The sequence below is a fragment of the Theropithecus gelada genome, chromosome 13, assembly GCF_003255815.1.
Source record: "Theropithecus gelada isolate Dixy chromosome 13, Tgel_1.0, whole genome shotgun sequence".
NCBI classification, from domain to species: domain Eukaryota; kingdom Metazoa; phylum Chordata; class Mammalia; order Primates; family Cercopithecidae; genus Theropithecus; species Theropithecus gelada.
In genome coordinates this window covers 93,413,267-93,438,810 of record NC_037681.1, presented here as the reverse complement: position 1 = coordinate 93,438,810, position 25,544 = coordinate 93,413,267, and the positions used below count along the sequence as shown (strand labels likewise).

The 25,544-nt window shown below is 35.9% G+C and overlaps 1 protein-coding gene and 1 non-coding gene across 8 annotated transcripts in view; one reads left to right on the top strand and one right to left on the bottom strand.

The window, feature by feature from the left end:
• The window catches only part of EXOC6B (exocyst complex component 6B), a 721,163-nt gene that overhangs the window by 100,190 nt on the left and 595,429 nt on the right, over positions 1-25,544 (top strand). For all 7 annotated transcript variants that reach the window (XR_003115284.1, XM_025354255.1, XM_025354254.1 and 4 more), the window contains one exon: positions 15,243-15,447. Coding sequence is in view for 6 of the 7 variants with exons in the window: in XM_025354255.1 (XP_025210040.1) it covers positions 15,243-15,447 (205 nt within the window). In the remaining variant the exon portion in view is untranslated. The remainder of the gene's footprint in view (positions 1-15,242; positions 15,448-25,544) is intronic.
• On the bottom strand, positions 11,541-11,738 carry LOC112605509. Its single transcript, XR_003115491.1, has one exon. It is a non-coding gene; the product is annotated as a U2 spliceosomal RNA (small nuclear RNA).

The window sequence follows — 25,544 nt, the reverse complement described above, 5'->3', positions numbered from 1 at the left end:
TATGCTAATGTGTTCTGTCATGTATTAGGTTTAACAAATAATACTTACAGTTAGATTTTTAAAAGACCCAGTCTTTTTTTTTTTTTTGAGACGGAGTCTCGCTCTGTCGCCCAGGCTGGAGTGCAGTGGCACGATCTCCACTAACTGCAAGCTCCGCCCCCCGGGTTCACGCCATTCTCCTGCCTCAACCTCCCGTGTAGCTGGGACTACAGGCGCCCGCCACCGCGTCCGGCTAAGTTTTTCTGTTTTTAGTAGAGACAGGGTTTCACAGTGTTAGCCAGAATGGTCTCGATCTCCTGACCTCGTGATCCGCCCTTCTCGGCCTCCCAAAGTGCTGGGATTACAGGCGTGAGCCACCACGCCAGGCCAAGACCCAGTCTTCTAAGGAAAAGCATATACCTATTTTAGTGATAGTTGGTTTGAGATATGTTTTGATTTATTTAATAGTGTCGTAGAAAAAAATAGTACTGGTTTTGGTGCAAGAGTACATTAGCTGGGGTTCTTCAGAAAAACAGAACCAATAGCGTGTGTGTGTGTGTGTGTGTGTGTGTGTGTGTGTGCGCGCGCGCGCGCGTGTCTCTGTCTGTTTACCTACTGGAGAGGGATGTATTTATTTTAAGGAATTGGCTCACATGATTGTGGAGTATAGCAAGTATAGCAAAAGCTGCGGTGTAGTCTGGCAAGCTAGGGTCCAGTGAAGAGTTAAGATAATAGCTTGAGTTCCAAGGGGCTCTTCTGTAGAATTCCCTCTTCCTTGGGCACAGTCAGCCTTTTTCCTATTAAGGTTTTCACCTGTGGTGGAATGAGGCCTACTCACATTATGGAGGGTAATCATCTTTACTTATAGTCTACTGACTTAAATGTTAATCTCATCTAAAAAATACCATCACGGAAACATCTAGAATAATGTTTGACCAAATATCTGGGTCCAGTGGTCAGCCAAGTTGCCGCATAAAATTAACTGTTGTAAAGGGGAAGGGTGAGGTTAAATTCAGAGGATTTCTCTTCTGTATGTTGTTTTCTTCTAAAGGAAAATCTACAGTGACTCTATAGTTCTGCTCCCCAAACTAGAATAAGCATCTCCCATCTCTCTACCCTGAGATGCCCTGTAGTATGATGGGGATATATGAAGCTGTAGGATAAACAGAGCATGTCGTCTTGGAATGTTAATTTTACCTAGGTTTTGAGGGGAAAAGTATACATTTAAAATATATTTAATATTGAGATAAGAATAGAAATATTATGGATAAAAATTCAAAATTCTCAAGAATTTTGAAGCTGAATCATTAGACATTAAAATAGGAGGACATGCTCTCATAAGAGAACATGGATAGAACACTATGAGAAGTTCTGCCTGTGATATGAAAGTAGTATTAGTTCCCTAATATCCTTTTAGTAAAGTTCTAAAATTATAGAGAATTTAAAATCACCTGTAAGCCAGGTGCAGTGGCTCACACCTATAATCCCAGCACTTTAGGAGGCTGAGGCGGGTGGATCACTCGAGGCCAGAAGTTTGAGACCTGCCTGGTCAACACGGAGAAACCTCATCTCTACTGAAAAACAAAAAAAGGAGCTGATTACAGGAGGTGGTGCACACCTGTAATCCCAGGAGGCCAAGGCATGAGAATTGTCTCACATAATAGCTCGCATTCAGGAGGCAGAGGTTGCGATGAGCTGAGATTGCACCACTGAGATCCAGCCCGGGTGACAGAGCGAGGCTATCTCAAAAAAAAAAAAAAAAAAAAAAAAAATTCACCTGTGTACCAACTTCTCGGAATTAACAGATATTAACAATTTTCCAGTTTTGATTCATATATGTGTAAAGAAAAAAATATGTAGTATATATATAAAACATATATATGGACAGAAACAGGTATATATATATATATATATATATATACTTTAAAAAATTACAGATAAAATTTATGTTCCCTTCTTCGGTCCTATTCCTTTCCTTTCAGTCCTATTCCTTTCCCCTGAGGAAACCAGTATCATAAATTTATTGAATGTTCTTCTAGTCTGTGCTTTTAATATTTATAAATCATATATTGTTTTGTTTTGTGTTTTAAAAAGTTTATGTAGATGATTCTCAGTCCTCATTTTGAGATCTGTGTATTCACTCAGCAAAGATGAATCAAATACCTACTATGTGCTAGGCATTGCTCTTGGTGCTGGGGATACAGCTATGAATAAAATTGATAAAAATATCCACCCTTTGGGGCATATATACTAGTAGGCAGCTTATTTTCTTTATGTATATAGACACAGTTTGCTCATTTTAATCACTCCATGGTAGTCTATTATATGAATAATTCACATTTCCCCTGCCAGTTCCAGTGATTATCATAAGTGCTGTTCGCCAATATTTCTAGCTGCTTCCTTTGGTGCAAGGTAATATTATATTTCCTGGGTTCCCTGTGTATATTTACTGGGTTCCCAGTTCCATGTGACTTTTTCTGGCTGATAAGATGTGAGCAGAAGTGATATGTATCACTTTGGGCTTAGCATTTAATTTCCCTCCAGAGTTCTCTTATTTTCTCTTGTTCTTGAAAAATGGCAACTCCAAGATGCTGGTTGAGTCCCTGAGTAACTTCAGAGAGCGTAGCCTACCTGCCAACCCATTGTGAATGTATAACATGAGTAAGTTTTAAATCTTTGTTTTAAGTCACTGAGATTTTGGGGGTGGTTATTACTACAAGATAACTATCCTTACTGATACTGTTAGGGACATTTGGTATGTTTCCAGTAGTTATGACAGACCGTGGTACAATAAATATCCTTGTTCTTGTCTCCTTGGACTCACATTCAAAATTTCTTGACAGTGTTGTTCTTTAGATGCTTCTATGCATGGAAGTGGTATCATGAGGGGTTAGTTAAATATAGATTCTGATAGAATAGGTCTGGCTGGGGTCATTCCTGAGATTCTGCATTTTTTGCCACGCTCCCAGGTGATGTCAATTCTGTTGGTCCAGGGTCTATACCTAGAAAGAGATCAGCTGGATCAGAGAAAGGGTTTACATGTCTTTGATCTTATTGTTGTTCTCTATGGTGATTTCCCCATTTATCCTACCATTGGTATTTTGTGGGAGGTCCTGTTACTCTACCTCTTGGTAACATCTATATTGTCAAACTTCTGGTTTTTGCCAGTCTGATGATTGTGAAATGATAGATCACTATTGTGATTTTTATTTTATTTTTATTAGATTATTAGTGAATTTAGGTTTTAGGCATTTGGGTTTTCTCTCATCTACTTGCTGCCCACTTTTAGGTTGTTTATTATTTTCTTTTTCATATATAGGAATTATATACTTTGGATGCCTTTTCCTGTTATATATTGTCTTCCAGTGCATGGCTTACCTATTAACATTATATAATTAGTAGTTTTTGTTGCATAGAAATTTTAAGTTTTGGTATAATCAAATTTATTTTGTGGGTTTCAAAAAATTTTGTTTTTAGACATTCTTAACTTCAGTATAAATAACAGTGTCTTTTTCTTGAACCAGTTGAAAGTAAGTTGCTAACATGACACACTGTCATCCCCAATTACTCTAGTATGGTTTCCTACAGATAAAGACATTCTTGTGTGCAACCACAGTGCAGTAGAGAATGGACATTAGCTTTGATAGATTTCCAGCATTAATTGGCATACCCAGTTCAAGTTTTGCCAATTGTCTCAATCATGTTCTTTCTAGCAAAAGAATCCAGTTCAAATCACAAGTTGCTTTTAGTTGTCATGTCTCTTTAGTCTTTTTCAGTCTGGAACTGTCCTCAGCCTTTCCTTGCCTTTCATGACTTTATTACTTTATTACTGTTGAAGATTACAGGTCAGTTATTCTGTAGAATGATCTTGCTTTCTTTAAAAATTTCTCATCTGACCATCTCTGTTTTTAAATGAGACTGTTTAGATCTTTTACATTTCATGCAATTATCAACATAGGCGTTTAAATCTACTGTCTTCTTTTATATTTTCCATTTATCCTACCTGTTCTTTGTTCCTTCTCTGTATTCTTGTATTTTTAAAAAATCAATTTCTATATTTCAGTTTGTTGTTTTATATTTAGTAATGCCCTATTATTTATACCTCTTAGTTTTACAATTTTTCCTTGGTATCCTCAGTGTATTGGTTACAGGTGCCTTGGGATAGGGGACTAGGTGTAGATGCTTAAGTCCCTTATATAAAATGGCATGGTATTATCATATAACCTACACACATCCTCCTAAAACTTTCAGTCATCTCTAGATTACTTTGAATACCTAACAAAATGTACATGCTATGTAAGTAGTTGTTACACTGTTTTGTTTTATTTGTGTTTTTAAAAAAATATTTTTGATCAAAATAGTTGATTGAATTCACAGATCTGGAACCTGCAAATATGAAGGGCCAGCTGTATTTTATTTTTTTTGTGGTTCCTTCTATCTTTACAATGTGTAACTTACAATGAGTCTTTAAATATTACACCAAATCACACACAATGCAAGATTCTTATAATGATATTCTTCCATTTTACCCTTCTTTATGTCATTGTTGCCATGTTATATTCTTCCATTTTACCCTTCCTTATGTCATTGTTGTCATGTTATTATTGTTATGTTATTATGTCGTAAGACCTGTGACAACACAGTGCCACACATGCTCATTTTTGCTGTAACTTTCAAAGAAATTTAAAAATTAGCAATTAGGCAAGAGAAAGAAATCAAGGGTATTCAGTTAGGAAAAGAAGAAGTCAAATTGTCCCTCTTTGCAGATGACATGATTGTATATTTAGAAAACCCCATTGTCTCAGCCCAAAATCTCCTTAAGCTGATAAGCAACTTCAGCAAAGTCTCAGGATACAAAATTAATGTGCAAAAATCACAAGCATTCTTATACACCAGTAATAGACAAACACAGAGCCAAATCATGAATGAACTTCCATTCACAATTGCTTCAAAGAGAATAAAATACCTAGGAATCCAACTTACAAGGGATGTAAAGGACCTCTTCAAGGAGAACTACAAACCACTGCTCAGTGAAATAAAAGAGGACACAAACAAATGGAAGAACATACCATGCTCATGGATAGGAAGAATCAATGTCGTGAAAATGGCCATACTGCCCAAGGTAATTTATAGATTCAATGCCATCCCCATCAAGCTACCAATGAGTTTCTTCACAGAATTGGAAAAAACTGCTTTAAAGTTCATATGGAACCAAAAAAGAGCCCGCATCTCCAAGACAATCCTAAGTCAAAAGAACAAAGCTGGAGGCATCACGCTACCTGACTTCAAACTATACTACAAGGCTACAGTAACCAAAACAGCATGGTACTGGTACCAAAACAGAGATATAGACCAATGGAACAGAACAGAGTCCTCAGAAATAATACCACACATCTACAGCCATCTGATCTTTGATAAACCTGAGAGAAACAAGAAATGGGGAAAGGATTCCCTATTTAATAAATGGTGCTGGGAAAATTGGCTAGCCATAAGTAGAAAGCTGAAACTGGATCCTTTCCTTACTCCTTATACGAAAATTAATTCAAGATGGATTAGAGACTTAAATGTTAGACCTAATACCATAAAAATCCTAGAGGAAAATCTAGGTAGTACCATTCAGGACATAGGCATGGGCAAAGACTTCATGTCTAAAACACCAAAAGCAACGGCAGCAAAAGCCAAAATTGACAAATGGGATCTCATTAAACTAAAGAGCTTCTGCACAGCAAAAGAAACTACCATCAGAGTGAACAGGCAACCTACAGAATGGGAGAAAATTTTTGCAATCTACTCATCTGACAAAGGGCTAATATCCAGAACCTACAAAGAACTCAAACAAATTTACAAGAAAAAAACAAACAACCCCATCAAAAAGTGGGCAAAGGATATGAACAGACATTTCTCAAAAGAAGACATTCATACAGCCAACAGACACATGAAAAAATGCTCATCATCACTGGCCATCAGAGAAATGCAAATCAAAACCACAATGAGATACCATCTCACACCAGTTAGAATGGCGATCATTAAAAAGTCAGGAAACAACAGGTGCTGGAGAGGATGTGGAGAAATAGGAACACTTTTACACTGTTGGTGGGATTGTAAACTAGTTCAACCATTATGGAAAACAGTATGGCGATTCCTCAAGGATCTAGAACTAGATGTACCATATGACCCAAACATCCCATTACTGGGTATATACCCAAAGGATTATAAATTATGCTGCTCTAAAGACACATGCACACGTATGTTTATTGCAGCACTATTCACAATAGCAAAGACTTGGAATCAACCCAAATGTCCATCAGTGACAGACTGGATTAAGAAAATGTGGCACATATACACCACAGAATACTATGCAGCCATAAAAAAGGATGAGTTTGTGTCCTTTGTAGGGACATAGATGCAGCTGGAAACCATCATTCTTAGCAAACTATCACAAGAACAGAAAACCAAACACTGCATGTTCTCACTCATAGGTGGGAACTGAACAATGAGATCACTTGGACTCAGGAAGGGGAACATCACACACCGGGGCCTATCATGGGGAGGGGGGAGGGGGGAGGGATTGCACTGGGAGTTATACCTGATGTAAATGAGGAGTTGATGGGTGCTGACGAGTTGATGGGTGCAGCACACCAACATGGCACAAGTATACATATGTAACAAACCTGCACGTTATGCACATATACCCTAGAACTTAAAGTATAATAATAATAAATAAATTTAAAAAAAAAGAGAGAGACATTCAAAAAAAAAATATATATATATATGCACATATGTATACATACACATACATGTAATTTGCTTTGAGACATCTATATTTTTTGTAAATTGTGTCTAAAAATATTGATATTTTAGTACTCCAAAACATCAATTGATACTCTAATTATGGATGTGTTTATTGTGTTCCATCTGAGATGTCTTTAATATACGCACATACTACCATAAAATATAATAAATTAATGACAAGAAAAAAAAATTAAAGAGAAAAACTCTCATATATTTACCCACATTATTTTAAATGTAGATCCAAGTTTGTATCTGGTATTATTTTTCCCCATTTGGTTAAATGACATCCTTTAATACTTCTTATTGGATCAGTCTGCTGGCTATGAATTCTCTCAGAAATACAGTATTTCTGAAAAAAATGTTTATTTCACCTTCAGTTTTTAAATTGAATTACAATTCCTATATTATAACATTCATCATTTTTAAGTGTACAGTTGAGTAGATTTTAATACATTCATGTGGTTGTAACGTCATCATCACTAGCTGATTCCAGGACATTTTCATTACCCCAAAAAGGAATCTTGTACCCATTCCTCTTTCCTCTCTGCCCTGGCAACCACTAATCTGCTTTCTGTCTCCATAGATTTGCCTATTCTGAACATCTCATGTAAATGGAATCATACAATATGCAGCCTTTTGTGTCTGACTTTTTCCACATAGCATAATGAAAGGTTTTCAAGGTTCATTCATGTTATAGAATGTATCACTGTTTCATTCCTTTTTATGGCTGAATACTCTCTCATTGTATAGATATACTGCTTTCAGTTACCTTTTCATCATTTAATGGACATTTGGGTTATTATCACTTTTCAACTATTAAGAATAATGCTGCTACAAATGTTCATTTACAAGCTTTTGTGTGAGCATATGCTTTCAGGTTTCTTGCGAAAATACTTAGGAGTAGAATTTCTGGGTCACGTGGTAAACATTTGGTGCACTTTGTCTCTGTGTATGTTTTATCATTTTGAGGAACTTAGATTCTTTTCCAAAGCACCTGCACCTTTTTATCTTCCCAACAGCAGCATAGATGTTTCCAATTATTGCACAGCCTAGTCAATACTTATTATTGTCTACCCAGGCCAGGCCTGGTGGCTTATGCCTGTAATCCCAGCACTTTGGGAGGCCGAGGTGGGCGGATTGCTTGAGCCCAGGAGTTTGAGACCAGCCTGGCTAACATGGCGAAACCCCATCCCTACTAAAGACACAAAAATGAGGCGGGTGTGGTGGTGTGAGTCTGTAATCCCAGCTCCTCGCAGGGGCTGAGGCATAAGGATTGCTTGAACTAGGGAGGCTGAGATTGCAGTGAGCTGAGATCGCGCACTGCATTCCAGCCTGGGGTGACGGAGTTAGACTCTGTTTCAAAAACAAAACAAAACAAAAAATCCTTATTATTTGACTTTGATGTAGCCATCCTGGTGGGTGTGAAATGATGTCTGATTGTTTACCTTCATTTTAAAAAAACCTTGATGGATATAGAATTTGAGGTTTATGGTTTCATTAGTTCATAAGACATGATTTCATTGTCTTCTGGCTTCTGCAGTTTCCGAGGAGAGATGTATAAGTAGCCTTACCTTTGTCTCCCTGTAAGTAATGTGTCTTTTCTCTAGCTGTTTTAAAGCTTTCGTCTTTATCATTTGTTTTCAGGCAATTTGATTTTGTGCACTTTGGTATAAATATAGGCACACATGTGTGTATTTATCCTGCTTGTGGTTTGTTTAGCTTCTTGGATCTGTGGGTTTACAATATTCATAAAATCTGGAAAATGTTGACATTATTTTTCCAAACTCTTTTTTTGTCCTTTTCCCATCACCATTTTGGGACTTCAGTTATATTAATATTTATGTTGGACAGCTTGATTAACCCCGCAGGTGACTTGAAGATCTTTTCTCCCCGCCCCCTCAGTCCTCTCTGTGTTTTTATTTGAGATAGATTTTATGGCTGTGTTCAAGCACATTGATCTCTCTCATTTGCATTGTGTAATGTTTTAGTCCCTTTCAGTGACATTTTCATTTCAGATAATATATTTTTCATGTATAGAAGTTACATTTAGCTTTTTATGTCTTATTTCTTTTATTATTTGTTTCTTTATGTACATGTACCTTGTCCTAATTGCTGTTTTTATGTACTCCTTTGCTACTTCTGCCACTTCTGGCATTTTTTTAGATCTGTCTGCAGACTGATTTTGTTTTTCCTGCTTGTAGGTCAGTTCTTTGCTTCTTTTCATGTCTAGAAATTTTTGATTGAATAATGAATATTATGTTGATGAGTCTCTGGAGTTTTGGGTGCTTTTTTTTTTTTTTTTTTTTTCCTTTAGAGAGTGTTGGGCTTTGTTTTAGCAAATGGTCAGGTGATTGCAGATCAGTTTGTTACCTTCGGACCCAATTTTTAAACTCTGCTTAAAGGCCTACCTTTATTCCAGGGGAGTTCAGCTTTACTAAGTAAGACTTGATCCCTCTATAATCTACTCTGAATAGCTCAGGAGTCCCCAATGACTCTTCACTTTGACTGTTCAGAGTTTGAATGTTTATCTGCCTTGTCTGAGATCCTTGAAGTGTTCATCTTACCTTCCCCTGGCTGGTCTCCCACTCTCTCCCTTCCTTCCTTCTTTTTACCTATGCATGTGGAATTTCACTTTCCCTATGCCTGTCCTAGTACTTAGCAGACTCAAGGGAACCCCTGTGTAAATTTCTGCAGTTCTTTTTCTGCATTGCTTTTTTTGGGGAACTCTGCCACACAACTTCAAGCTGAATCAACTTTCCTGAGCTACTATCACTGATTCTTTAAGTCAGCAAGGCTGCTGAGCTCTGTTTTGATTTTTTTCTGGCTGTGCCCATGACCTAGAAATCAACTTTAGGTAGATAATCCTGGTGATTATTAAACTCACCTTGTTTGTTTCCCTTTTTACAGAGATAGCAGTTCTATGTTGCCTGATGTCCAATGTCTGCAAATGACTGTTTCATATATTTTTGCCAATATTCTACTTGTTTATAAAGTGAGAGATCATGTCTGTTCCTTGTTAGGCTTTTGTAGCTGGAAGTCTGGTTTTTTTTTTTTTTTAAGCTATAAATACTGACTTTTCTACTGCATTTTATGCTCCCTGGGGAAAGACATCTGAACATCTTTCTATCTCTAGTGCACAGAAGAGATTAAATGTTTGTTAATGATGCTCTTTGATTAGGAGTGACACTAATATTTTTCTGTGATGAAAGCTTTTATTTCACATTTTATCATACTCTGAATTTTAAAAAATTTCTTATAGATAGTTGTAATTTGCTTTCAAGCATCACTTCCTAGAATTTTAGAAACCATCGCTGTGAAAGAATTCCATGCTATGGCAAGAAAGTACCAAAATTTATTTTGCTTGGAACCAATATATTTCTTCTTGCTTTAGCATTCAACCATGTCTGTTTTCTGATCATGGTTATTCAGTTTGTAGGATTATTTAGAACCTCTTTCCCTGCCTTCTTCCCTTTTATTCTCTGCTTTTATTTTCTTTACTTTAGTTCTGATTGTATCTCTGTTAAGGAGCCTGCATGAGAAGAGGGGAGAGAGTGACCACACATGCAAGTGAAACTTAGGAATTTGCCTTTTGATTCAGTTTTAATAATGTCTGGAGATTGTCAAAAGTACATCAAAATCTAATTTTGGATTTCTGTGTTCACTGGACACAATTTTTTTCTTTTGGTGCCTGCTATACAGGTGTTGGTTGGCTATCATTCTTTAACCTGTCATGGATATTGAAATAGACTAGACATTTGAATATTACTGATTCGTTATAGTTAAAATGTGACTATGCTGGGAAGGGACAATGGGGAAATTGGGTGACATCCTTTGTTTCCAGGAATCACTGGGTTTTGTACTAATTAGCCTTGAAAAATGTGGAGCTATTTGACAGACCAGATGTTTTCAGCATGAGCCATGTGTCTCATCAGTGAATGTGCCTTGCATCTGCAGGCAACATTGTTGAATTCTCCTCATTCTATAAACAATGTTCCAAAATATAACTAAACCCCAAAGTGTGTTTATCTTTTTGGCTTAATTTCTGGCTTTGTATCCATTCTAAAGTTTCTCTCTAGAGGAATTGCATTTTATTGCACATAGCTCTTCATACCTAATTGTAGTATAAACACCATTCTGTTTACACTAAACCATGTGAATTGTATTGTTTTTGAGCCTGTAAAATTTTAATAAGAGCAATGATTTCAGATTTAACTATATTTGTACTTTTATTTCTATATTTAGTGAGAATAAAACTTTCTTCCCTCCATTTACTTGAACAAAGACTTTGATTTTTTGGAACACATGAGGGAAAACATTAAAAACAAAAAAACAAAAAAACAAAAAAACCCAAGTAAAACCAGTCTCTAGTCTTTAGCATTTGTGGTACTAAATTCACTGGAGCAAGAAGAGTAACTATTTGCTGTGAAAATCATTCTTAAAGTCCAAAATAGAGCTGTAAGTCTTTGCTTTATAAGGATGGAACTGAATTTTTCCTATACCAAATATATCATGGGAAACATGGAAATTAGGAAATTAAAAGTATGAAGGAGAAAATTATCATTCGTAGGATTGCCATCCAAAGGAAAAATATCATGGCTAACATTTTTGTATTTATTTTTCTCATTTTGCTCTCTACTTTTGTGTGTGTGTGTGTTTCCAGTGATATATATCTCATATATGCATAAATGTTCATAATTTATATGTGTAAATATTTGTAATTTTGAAGAATATTATGATTATACTTGTAAGATCTATTTTTTTTTTTTTTCAATTGGAGCACCATTCCTGGAGGTACTGCAATGCCAGGTTGATGCATGGAGGGGACTAAATAAGTTCCCATTTTATCTCCCTGCTGCAAAAATCCATTTAATAAATATTGTCCTCTGATAAGAGAATGTATCAGATATTAAACTGATAAGATATATCAGATATTAAATTTGATCTTAGCCAAAAGGCCAAGAGGCAATGAGATCTATTTTTTGAAATTATTTTCATTCAACAATATTGTAAACATTTTGCTCTTTTATTAGCCTTTTACTACTTCTTATTAGAAATCTAGGTTAGTTTTTTTATTTGCTAACATAAATAATTCTATAATTCAAGAGGCTTATATGTATTGCTGTGCATCTTTTTTTTGTTTGTTTGTTTGGAAATGCAATTGCTTAAAATAATTGTTTTGCTAAAATTCTTCATTGAAAACTTGTGTCGTTCATAAAAACTTGTTTGTCAGCCGGCTGTGAATTCCATTTATTGAAACCCCTGATGAAACACATTATCTTTTAAGAAATCTTTGGCAGTTTGATTTGCATTTTTTCACATATCAGTTAAACATTTTTTTTTCATGTGTTGACCCTTTTTGGTTCTTTTGTGAATTTTCTTTGTTCATTTTTTTACAAAAACAACTCAAGTTTATTAATCTTTTTTTTTTTTTTTGAGATGGGGTCTTACTCTATCACCCAGGCTGGAGTGCAATGACGTGATCTCAGCTCACTGCACCCTCCATCTCCTAGGTTCAAGCGATTCTCCTGCCTCAGCCTCTTGAGTAGCTGGATTTACAGGCTCCCACCAACATGCCCGACTAATTTTTGTATTTTTAGTAGAGAAGAGGTTTCATCTTGTTGCCTAGGCTTGTCTTGAACTGACCACAAGTGATCTGCCTGCCTCGGCCTCCCAAAGTGCTGGAATTACAGGCGTGAGCCACCACGCCCGGCCTGTTAATCTTTTAGGTACACATTACAAATAAAGTTTACCAGTTTTTCCCTTTATTCTTATTTTTTTTTTGCACAACTTATTTCGTTTTTACCTATTCAACTTTATTAATCTTAATTTTATTTGTCCTCTTATGCATATAGAAGCTTTCCTATTAGACAAATATCATCCCTTTTATTATTATGGAATGTCCTTCTGTGTTACTAGCAATATTTGTTGGCTTAAAGTCTTTTGTATCTTGTATTAATACAGCCATTTCAGCTCTTTTGTGGTTCCTTTTTTTTTAAATTTTTTTTTTTTTTGACGGGTCTCACTCTGTTACCCAGGTTAGAATGCAGTAGCCTGATCTCAGCTCACTGCAACCTCTGCCCATTCAGGCTTAAGTGATCCTCCCACCTCAGCTTCCCAAGTACTTGGGACTACAGGTGCATGCCACCACATCTGGCTAATTTTTTGTAATTTTTTTGGTAGATATGAGGTTTTGCCTTGTTGCCCAGGCAGGTCTCAAACTCTTGAGCTCAAGTGATCCACCCACCTTGACCTCCCAAAGTGTTGGCATTGCAGGTGTGAGCCACTGTGCCCAGCCTTATGGTTACTTTTTTTAATGGCATATCTTCTTTCCCTTTTACTTTCAACCTATTTGTATCTTTGAATCTAAGTGTGTTTCTTGTAGACAATATGTAGTTGGATCATGCTTTTTAAGTCCTGACGATGTTGGCCTTCCAATTGGATTGCTTAGTTCATTCTCATTTAATGTAATTATTGATATGGTTGGATTTTGTTCTTTGTTTTCTATATTTTTAATGTCTTTTTTTGTTTGTTTTTGTTGCTCCTTTACTGCTTTCTTTTGTGTTAAATATTTTTAGTGTACTATTTGAATTCTTTTGTTGATTTTCAAATGATATATATTTTTGATCTTTTTTAGAGGTTGCTCTATGGATTATAATATGCATCTTATCACAGTCTACTGGAGGTCATTGCTGATATAAATTTGGTATAATATATAGTAGTAGTTTTGCTTCAATTAGCTCCATTTCTTTCCTACTCTTTGGTGCTGTTATTATTAGATATATTACACTTATACATTTTGTAAACCCATTGATACAGTGTTATAATCATTGCTTTAAAAAATTTTATCTTTTAAAGACGTTAAGAAAAGAGAAAAAATATTTTTATTCGTCTTTCATATTTAGCGTGTATTTACTATTTCCCATGTTCTTCGTTTCTTTCTGTGAATTCAAGTTACCATCTGCTGTCATTTCCTTTCAGGCTTCCTTTAGTATTTCTTGTAAGGCAGGTCTGCTAGCAAGGAATTTTCTGTCTTTCTTTGTCTGGAAAGGTATCATATTTCACTTTGATGTTTAAATAGTCATCAGCTAATGATTGGTTAGAGGTTATGCTCAAAAAACTTGAGTAAGGTTTCCAGTCTTTGGTAATGAGTTTGTATGTGGGTTAGGGACTACATTAAAAGCAGTTTTAAAGTCAGCTTAAACTTTTACCTACCTTCTTAGTTTTCCCATGTGCCTGTCTACAGCCTCCTAGTCAGCCAGGGATGTGTGGATTGCTTAGACCCTTTTAGATGTCGCCTGCAGGTATGCATAGCCTCTCAGCCAGCTAGCAACTTGCAGAGAGTTTATCAAGCCCTTCTGTGGGTCTTTTATTTCTATGGTTTACCTGTTAAATTTCTGGTTAGTCCTTTGGTGTGTTGTTTGCCCCAACCCAAATTGTAACTTTTGACCAGTAGAGCTGGAGACTTTTCTTATTTATTTATTTATTTATTTTTACTGAGTTCGCTACTTTCACTAACAGCATCTCTCAATATGAGTTTTTTGCCCTCTGCTCCAAATTATGTCAGCCCCTCATCTCAGGAAAGCTGCTGATTTTCATGACTAGCCATGGCCAATGAACAGGGGTGGAGGAATTAGAAGGGGAGAGTGATGGAAGTAGCTCCAGGCAAGAAAGCTACAGAGTCCCACTGTTGAGCAGTTATTATGAATAAACACTTCTTGTCTTGTTGTTCTCTTTTGTTTAGTTTCCAGAACCCTGAAATAGTTGTTTTGGATAGTTTACATTTGTTTTCTTTGGATAGAAGATTTGCCAAGCTTTTCTGTGTGCCATAGTTGGAAGTCTAGCCTTGGATACTTCATTTTATAGGATGAATTTTTTTTGGCATTGAGATGATGATTCTTCATTTCCTTTTATTTCTCTTTTTTTAAGACTGAGTCTCACTTCGTCGTTTAGGCTGGAGTGCAGTAGCGTGATCTTGGCTCACTGAAACCTCCGCCTCCGGGGTTCAAGTGATTCTCGTGCCTCAGCTTCCTGAGTAGCTGAGATTACAGGTTTGCACCACCATGCCCAGCTAATTTTTGTATTTTTAGTAGAGATGGGGTTTCACCGTGTTGACCTGGCTATTCTCAAACTCCTGGCCTCAAGTGATCCACCTGTCTTGGCCTCCAAAGTGCTGGGATTACAGGCCTGATCCATCATGCCTGGCCCCTTTTATTTCTCTTATGTCATTAATTTTATTGGTAGCTATTTTAAGTCTTATGCATTCTTTGGATAAAATCTTTTTTGATTATAATTTCCCAGTCTTTTAAAGTATGTATTAATTTTTAATAATTTGAGATTCTTTTCACCGATGTTCTCATTAAAACTTAATGCTGGATTTGTCTTAATGCACAGTGAAAACCAATTCAGGCTAGACATTTTGCCTAACCCTAAAGAAAACTGAGTGAGCTAAAGGTGATCAATTCCTTTTGTAGGCATTATCCTGCACTGAAAACTCTGGAACATCTAGAGCATACCTACCTGCCTCAAGTAAGCCACTATCGATTCTGCAAGGTGATGGTGGACAACATCCCCAAGCTTCGAGAAGAAATAAAAGATGTTTCTATGTCCGATCTCAAAGACTTTCTGGAGAGCATCCGCAAACATTCAGACAAAATTGGAGAGACTGCCATGAAGCAAGTAGGTCTTGGGTTTATGATAGGTTGGCCAGTGGCTTATCAGTATTGAGTTAAACACAGATTTCTCTTTGCCAAGTATCTAGTTGTTTCTTATCATTTTAGGGAAGTCCTTCATATTTATGGGAACACGTGATTAAAAATGTTTTCTTTTTTTTTAACAGAGCAATGGACAATTATATTGTTTTGCTCTGTAGATGTTCAGTAAATATTGGTCAGTTGTAATGGTTTACATTGAGATTATGAAGAAATTTTTCTATTGTTTGTATACTTCCCTTGACTTTGCATGTAATTTGAAGCTCAAGATATTTTAAAGTTCTCCTTCTAGTTAATGACCTAAATTGTACCACATGTGTCTTTGGTTGATTATTTACTACGTAAGCAAGATAGCATGTTATATATGCATATTTCTGATATTAATAGGTGTCAGTGAAGAAAGGCCTATTGGGAAATGCTTTGAATTATGATCAAAGAAAAGGATTTATTAACAGCTTGTATATTAATAAATATGTTACCAGTATTTACATTTGTTAAAACATTTTCATCCCTAAGTCACCAAAGTCACAAGGAACATCTAAATTTCTTTTTTTAAATTATGAATGAAAGGTCAGTAATGTTTTACAATGGTATTTGCTCACTTGAAATTTGTCACATTGATTTTATGAAAAATTTTTAGTATACCTGATGATGTAGCCTACAGCAACAAATACAAGAATCAGTTGTTTATGGAAAGTACTTTTTGGTTCTGTAAACAATAGTGTTCTTGAATAGATCATTTGCAGTTTTTATCATTCTGTGAGGAATGAAGGAATAGATTATATTTCAAATCATATTTTAGGTCTTGACTAGCCTTGATAATCTATTCAGATGTCTATTTGATCCATAATATCTATTTGATCCTCCAAAAGAGATTCTCCAGTTACCGTTTCCTCAGGGAATACAGATATTTTCCCTTTCTTCCTTTAAATTTTGTCAGTGTTATACTTCACAAAGTGCAGAGTTTAAAAGTAGATGATAAACCTGACAGAGATAATTGTGTGATTTCATTGTTTATAGTGGTGAAGAAACAAAATTAATCAGTGACAATATACCTTTGCATTGCTGGGTACATATTTTGAATACAGGAATGAAGCTATCTTCTGAGATAAGTCTTTATTGTGGTTTGCTCAGTTTCTCCTAAGCTTTTAAAATATAGGAGAGTATAGTACAAAGCCTCTATGGAAGCTGCCTTTTTAAAAATTGCTTTTTCTGAGCCTCTGCTTGAGAAATTAATTTGCTTCCTTTTTGATGAAAGAGGAAGCCATGAAGAATATTACTTTATTTAATGTGAGGCTAACTGGGCTCATTCCTCAATTATCTGAAGAAATTAAGACCAAGAAGAGGGAAGTAACTTGCTCAAGTTCAAACAACTTGTAAAGGTGAGGTCCTGCATTAGAATTCAGGTTGGGTTGAAATGAATTTGTCTACTATGATACTCAATCTGTGTAAACTGTTAGCTGTTTGCTCTATTTTTGTCATATAAAGAAATGATGAAGAAATCTTTTGTAAATCCAGGACTTTTAATTAACTGAGAAATCTTTATTTCTCCTATAACATTTTTCATCTCAGGATCCTTGAGTAAAGATATGTTAACACATTAAAAAATCTTTTGTAGTACCTAGAACGTAAGGAAGATAGGAGAGAGAAAATACCATGTACTTTGTACATACTAGGTGTTCAATAAATGTTCGAATTCCCAGATAAGAGGGAGAGGAAGTGGTTTATTTCTCACTGCCTCAAGCCCAAAACAGTGTTTCTGGTTTGTGATGGTTTTCTTTGCAATGGTGATTTAAGGACTTAGAATCCTCCCATTGTATGGCTCTTCCATCTTTAAGATGGCTTTGAAGATTGCTTTAGAAGGAGAAAGACCAAAGAGTGTTGCATGTGGGAGGGTCTTTAAGGGCCAGGCATGGATGCCACACGTCACTTCTACCCATATTCTGTTGGTCTGAACTTAATTATATAGCCATACCTACCTGCAAGAGAGGCTGCAAAATGTAATCTCACTCATTCTCTAACAGGAGGAGGATATAGGTTTGATGAATAATAGTATCTGGCACAGTCTACCTTCTGGTGATCAAATATCTTTTCATTCTTTCTCTCATACATAGAACACACTCCTTCCCTAGGGGGCAACAGTCCAATGGCCCATGTAGTCATTACATCCATCTCAAAATCTAGTATCTTCCAGGGATGCTCAACCCTCTCCATAAGATTCAGCCATGGCTCTTCATGAGCTGGTAACTACTCAACTAAAATTGCAAGTTGTGTGTACTGGTGTCTCCTTCCACCCCCAATATACAATGAAGAAGCTAGAATAAAATAATTATAACAAAACCTTTCATTTAGAAAAGGGAAGAATGGGAGACGAACAATATTCTCTGCTTCATAACAAACCATATAAATCTACTTAGGCAGGCCCTGGGAAGTTCCTCTGCTCTGGTAGTAGGGGGATTTCCTTGCTTACACCTTGATTCCCTGGAAGGAACTCCTTTGCTCATTGTTCTCTTGAGCTCCTAGCTGCACACTGGCTTTTACTTGTTTATATGTGTGTGTGTATGTATATACTTTATATGTGTGTATATATATACTTTGTATGTGTATATATATACTTTATATATTTTTTATTTTTTATATATTATATATATATTTTAAATATATACTTCTGAAGTAGATGCTGGGAAATATACATTCCTTAGAAGGCATACTTCTCTTTCTCTCTCTATATCTATATATCTGTATCTGCAATTGTGTCTACATTTACATTTATATATGTCTTTTACTGCCTGCTTTTTGCTTTTTGCCTGAGGGTTGGTTTAATGTTCTGAACAAACATTTATTAATATTTAGTCCAAATTTGTGTTTTTTTGACATTATCATTCCCTCAAAATGTAGGCATCTCATCTTTTTCTTTCCAATAGGTTCTGTGAGGACACCATACCCACTGTTCTTCCCTAAATATAATTTTCAAGAATGATTTTGTTTTTCTTCTCCTCTCTTTGGGGAAGTAGTGGAGGTTGGGGAGCATAGCCCTTGCTTCATGCTTCTTTCTCAGTTTGATGGCCTTACATTGAGGTGACGTGAAACAGTGGGTGGTAAGATCATGCTTGAATCTGACATCTCTGCCTCAGAGTTGAGTCACTTTGTTGAACTAAAAGCCTTCCTGGGACTTTATTGCATAAGCCTTTACTATTTGTTTTTTCTCATACTGTTTAAGATCTGTATATATTCCCCTTTTAACCCTGTGAGGCCTAAGTTTCTGGGACTACTTCTGTTCCCTATAATTTCAGTCTGCAAATGAGCTAATACTTTTCTGAGCTTATCGTTTTTATGCAATACCTTGCCAAAAGCAGAAAGTAAATACCAGTGTACACTATAACTCTCACTCTTTATTTACTTATAATGCAGTAGGCCCAATAGGGAAGTGATATGCCTATTCACTTATTATAGGTTCCAATTTTACTAGTTGTTTTGCCACAGTATTATAGGGCTTTTCAGCCTTTTAACTTGTTAAATATATGTTCTTACTGCCCACTGCCTGACTACTAAACCCATGTCTTTTATTTTAGATTTTTTTGGGGGGGTAACACCATATTTCCAACACCTGTTTCTGTATTCCTTAAATAATGTTCCCTGCTGTAACAAACTCTAAAATCTCATAATAGAAATTTTATGTTTTGCTTATATAAAGACCAAAATGCATGTCCCTGGTGGGTGACTTTCAAGAGATCTAGGACTCTTCCACCTTGTGGCTTTCAAGGGTACCACAGAAGGGGAAAGAGAGTAAGTAATGCCTGGAGGTTTTTTAGGGATGAAGCTTATAAGTGGCACGTCTCACTTCTGCCAATATTACATTGGCCAGAGGCCAATCACTGCAAAGGAGGGTTGGAAATATACTCTAGCTGTGTGATCAGGAGAAAGAAGAAATAGGCTTGATGAATAGCTAAGCTAGTCTCTGCCATAACCTGCTATCATATAGCCTAGAAAGATAAGTATCTTCCACGTCTCTTGCTTTTTCTTCACAATCTTTTCATCATTTTCCCTATGTGTTTGCCTTCTAATTTATTAATTCAGTTTTTAGCTTTGTCATTGCTGCTATTTAGGACTTTATTATTATTTTTTAGTCCAACAGTCACAGTTTTGGCTTTAAAGAATTTGTTCTTGTTCTTATATTCCTCCTGTATCATGGTAACTTCTTTTTTCAAACATTTCTAAGTATGCTTCTTTAGAATTGTACTGAGAAAACAGACTTGAAACTCTTACTTAATATTGATAGTTGGTCTGGGCTCTTCTAGAAATTATGTAGGTGACTGCTTTTTCTTGGTGAGCATCCCTCTTTTTATTCTTCTACCCAATGTGTCCTGAGGTGCTGTAGTGAGTGATCCATGGGTGAACTTTGTCCTTGATACTGTGGAGCCAGGTTGGTACATTGGCTTCTTTTTGGGATATACCAGCCAAAACATCACTAACTGGTTCTACCCTAATTAAACTTGAATGAATAAATTAAGCTGTAATAATTTATCTGAGATTATAATCTCAAACTGTTTGTTGTTCAATTTTATTAAAAGATAAAACACAAAAAATACTATTTGAGGATCCTCTGAAGCATATGTGGCTTGTGCATTCTTCTGTATGCAAGGTTTTATATAGAACTTTATCATTAGGAAGCTCTTTTTCTTTAATTGCATGTGGTCTAAAATTGAAAGGTCTTTAGATAGAACTTTATCACTAGGAAGCTCTTTTTCTTTAATTGCATGTGGTAAACAGAATTCTAAAATGTCCTCCAGGATTCTTGCCCCCTTGCATGTACATCCAATAAAATCACCTCTTCTTGAGAGGATGGGCTTGATCTAATCAGAGGAGATCCTTTAAAAGAGGGCCAGGAGGTCAGAGATAGAAGATGTTAGAAAGATTCAGTGCTCCAGCAGATACTCTATTGTTGGTCTTGAAGAAACAAAGTGCCATTTTGGGAGAAGGCCACATGGCAGGAAACTGTAGGCAGCCTTGAGTTGCTAAAAATGATCCCTGCCTGACAGCCAACAAGAAAATGGGGACTTCAGTCCTACAATCACAAGGAACTGAATTCTGCCAACAACCTTAATAAGCTTAAAAGAGGACCCTGGGTTCCAAGTGAGAGAGACCCCAGCAATGATTGACACCATGATTTCAGCCTGGTGAGACTCTGAACAAAGGACGCAGACCCAATAGTAATACTGGCATTCTAAACCCCTGATCCATGAGTTAACTCTGAGATAATAATTGCGTGTGGCTTTAAGTTGCTAAATTTATAGCAGTTTGTTACTCAGGAAAAGAAAACCTATACTCTATTATTTTGGCCTCAAATAGAATTACTTAAAAAAACTTGTACATTGATGTGTTGCCTTTGGATCTAGGAAACAATTGTATAGTTTCATTTAAAATGGGGTCTAGCTAGATGTCTCTCAGTCTTCTGTCTTTCTTCCAATATACCTAGGAAGCTGCAGAAAAATAAGAGAATATACAAGGTCAATCATTTAGCGAATCTGAGGAGGAGTTTCAAAATTGTCCGTTTTACTGTTAGTATTGTACAGTAGTCCACACTTATTTATGGTTTCACTTTTAATGGTTTCAGTTATCCAGAGTCAACTGTAGTTCAAAAATATTAAATGGAAAATTCCAGAAATAAACAATTAATAAACTTCAAGTTGTTCACCATTTGGAGTAGTGTGATGAAATCCCCTGTTCAGTTCCACCTGGGACAGAATCATCCCTTGGTCCACGTATCCATGCTGTATATGCTCCCTGTCCTATCCACCTGTTAGTCACTTAGTAACCTCTTGGTTATCAGATTTACTGTGGCAGTATTGACTGCTTGTGTTCAAGCAGCCCTTATTTTACTTAGTAATGGCTCCAAAGTGCAAGAGTAGTGATACTGGCATATGGTTATAATTGTTCTATTTTATCATTTATTATTATTTATTGTGGTTAATCTCTTCCTGTGCTTAGTTTATAAATTAAACTTTATCATAGGTATATACAGTTATATAGGGCATGGTACTATCCATGGTTTCAGGGATATATGGGGGAACTTGGAACAAACCTTCTGTGGATAAGAGATAGGGGGGCTACTGTAGTGAATTTTAAGTTAAGTTTATTTTCAACAAATCTTTTAGGTTCTCATATTGCATTTGTTGTCATTTTGTTTTTAACATGGTAGTAGATTGAAAGCATTTAGTGGACATACATGTGGGTTCTGCCATGGGAAATAGAGCCATCTTTAAAGCAGTAGAAAACCCCTCCATTTTATCCTATTCCATTTTCTGTGTTGATCTTCTTCCTGCGTGCTTCCAAAATACTGTGTATATCTTATTTTGGAACTGTGACTTTAGTTTGAAGTGATTAAAAAAAAAAATCCTCAAAAAGTTCTTTGTTAATTGTCAACTGTTTTCTAGTTTTCCTTTTGAAATTTTTTTCTGGATTTCACTTATTATGGAATTGATTTGTACAGGAGAGAAGATCTGTATTTCTTATTTTGATTAGTTTGCTTTAGGCTTTGTGGGACTAAATAACATTTATAATGTAATCATTCTGTGTGAGCCCTTTAACAAGGGGAAGGATTTATTTACTTTTACAATTCTAACTTGCCTTTGCCAGACTATATGGGTTATGCAACTGATTTAAGGAAGTGAACTAATTGCCTATAAAAGATATTGAAGGCTCCTAGGCATTATTCCTTGAGTAAATGGGTAAGATTAGTTGTCACCATGGTCCTTTCAAACCTTTACTTTCTTTGGTTAAGTCTTCACTACAGCAAAATTTACTCTTTAATGTATGGCGTAGAACATCTTTTGACTTAGATCTGGCACAGTACTATTGACTGAGTTCATGTAGTCCATGTATTCACCACTATGTAAAAGAAGTATTGTTGAAGCCTCTTGTGTGCTAGATATTATGCAAAACATGCACAGAGTGTGGTCTTTGTTGTGAAAGAAGTTGGTCTGGTGTTCCTGGATTTACTTTCTTTTCTCTTTTCTTCTTGATTTTGATAGTTGTATGTTTGTACCAATTTTTGCTTCTTACTCTTTTGCCTAAATGAATGGTCTGGGGGTAATGTGGGATCTCATTTTTAAACATTTTTTTCTGCTTGCCTTAAAAAATTATTTGTATTACATACGCTTCTGAAATATTTTGAACCTGACTTCAATGAAAAAGCACACATATATTATATGACCATTAAATTTAAAAGATCAGTGTCTCTTTACTGATATTGAGTTGGGGTGAGAGAAGAGAAATAGTTTATTCCTTAAATCTTCTTTACTTATTTTTTGTTCATTTAATTTGTTTTTTGGCTCCCCACAGAAAGCAATATTTTTTAAATCTGGTTTAAAGACAGTATGGCAGTTTGGTTTCTGTTCTTTAGGGTAAAAAGGAACTTGGCCAGGTGCAGTGGCTCACACCTGGTGAAACCCCATCTCTGGGCACGGTGGGTGGCGGTACCAATTGTTCACAACTCCATTTTCTTATTGAACAATTGCAACTACATTTCTCTGTGAGTATTTTTAAATAAACTTATTTTGGACAGTATGAGCTTTGGGAAGGGAATTTATATACATGACTTTAAAAGATTTTCCTTATTATTTTCAGATTTCAATGTTAAGAAATAGTTTTTTTTTAAAGCTATATTTTCAGTGATGGCTTTAATGTCAGTGAGAAACCAAACCCTATATCTGTTCTCATAAGCAATCTAAACCATAGAAATTAGTGAGACTTAAATGCATCTTTTAATTTTATTCTTAGAAATTTGATTTTGGTCTTGAAGTGGCAGGTGCAAAATACAAAAACAAAGATTAGAAAAAAGAAATTAAAGAAAAGAAATTTAATTTTGGGCTCTTGGCCTTTCTAGAGTCTCTTCAAATAATTTCATGCGTCTGGTGATTGTGTTTCTCAGTTATGTGGTTAAGCTATACATTGAGCTCAGTATTTTGTCATCTTCCTCTGTTCTGATACTTCTTGGTATGAACGATTGAGTTTACTGGTGGCTGTAGTTTCTTTTCAGCAACCCTAGACCCCTGCCACGTGTGCAGAATGTAGTGAAGCCAAGTTTGAGGTTGGATCTGGAGCCCTCCAACAATCCCTGTGATGTGCAGTCTAACCTGGATTTCTTCCTGGCCCTGGAGAAACCCAGTTGAGAATTCCTAGGATTGCTGTGCTTACAGCAAGTGCTTTAGTCTTGTCCTCTGCCAGATGTTTTCTTTACTGGGCATGAAAACGCCATCAAAATAATGCTAAGAGAATTGAAATATAGAGAAATAAAAATAAGCAAAGAAGAAGAAATATTCAAAATGTTCAGGATGGCTAAAGCAGTAGGCCTAAGGATGATCTAGAAGAGAAATCTAGCTTACTTGTGTTTTCTCACATCCTTCTACATCTTGAGAAGAAGTTTTAGCAAGTAACCCTGAAGTAGTTTTTTTTTTTTTTTTTAAATTTTAATTATAAGCTGTACTTGGTGGCTGATGTCTGTAATCCCAGCACTTTGGAGGCTGAGGTGGGAAGATCACTTGAGGCCAGGAGTTTGAGATTAGTCTGGGTAACATAGTGAGATTTTGTCTCTACAAAAAAAAAAAAAAAAAAAATTAGCTGGGTGTGGTGGCACAAGCCGGTAGTCCCAGCTACTCAGGAGACTGAGGAAGGAGGATGGCTTGAGCCCAGGAGTTTGAGGCTGCAGTGAGCTGTGATTGCACCGGTGTAGTCCAGCCTGGGTGACAGAGCAAGAATCCGTCTGTTAAATTTTTTAAATTTAAATTACATATAGTAAAGTTCACTTTTCTTTGGTGTATATGAATTTTAAAACATGTATAGACTCATATAACCACTACTGCAAATAGGATGCAGAGAATAATTCTATCACCTTCTAAAATTTCTTTATACTACTCTTTGTAGTTAAACCTTCCTTTCATTTATAATCCCTGGCAACCACTAATCTGTGTTCTCCACCTCCATTGTTTTGGCTTTTCTAGAATATTGTATAAATGGAATATTATGGGTAAATGCAACTGTTTAGTATATTGATTAGGGTGGTGATTGCACAACTCTATGCATTTGTCAAAACTCTTAGAAATGTATACACAAATGTAAATTTTACTGCATGTAAATTAAGGTTTCCATCAGCTTTCAGTTCTGTTACTAAAGGATCATGCTGGAATATATGAAGATTTATGAATGTTTTAATAATATTTTGAACTATGCAGGATTGGGATTCCACTGTCCTAACATGTCATTGCTGTTTTTCCTTGTCCTTTCCCTGTCTATTGTTTATATGTTTGCCTTTCCTTGTGTGAGTTTCTATCATGTATAGTATTGGGAACTTGTTTTTTTCCATAAAAGGTTTGAACTCTTTTTACAATAGAGACTCTTATTTTGTTTCAGGAGGTTAATATTTCCCTAGTCTGGTTTTTTTTTTTTCTAAAATTTTTTTTTAAATTTAATATTTTGTAGAGTCAAGTATATTGATCCATTGTGAATTCTTTCAGCACATTTCCAAAATAAAAACAAATGCATGTTGTTTGTTTTTATCCTTTCAATAACTATTTTATTTCTTCCTTTTATCTGCTATATATTTCTTTTCCTTTGTAGCATTAATGTCTCTTTCTCACCTAATCTTGATTAGCTCACTCACTCATTCATGAAATATGTATTGAGTATTTATAATATGTAAAATACTATGGTAGGCATTATGTTATTCAATTCAGAAACACAGGAACTTTGTTTTCTAATGAAAAATAGAATGGGTGCAGTGGCTCATGCCTGTAATCCCAGCACTTTGGGAGGCTGAGGCAGGTGGATCACGAGGTTATGAGTTTGAGACCAGTCTGGACAAGATGGTGAAACCCCTTCTCTACTACAGATACAAAAATTAGCTGGGTGTGGTGGTGGGCACCTATAATCCCAGCTACTTGGGAGGCTGAGGCAGGAGAATCACCTGAACCTGGGAGGCGGAGTTGCAGTGAGCTGAGATCGCACCACTGCACTTTAGCCTGCGTGACAGAGCAAGACTCTGTCTCAAAAAAAAAAAAAAAAAAAAAA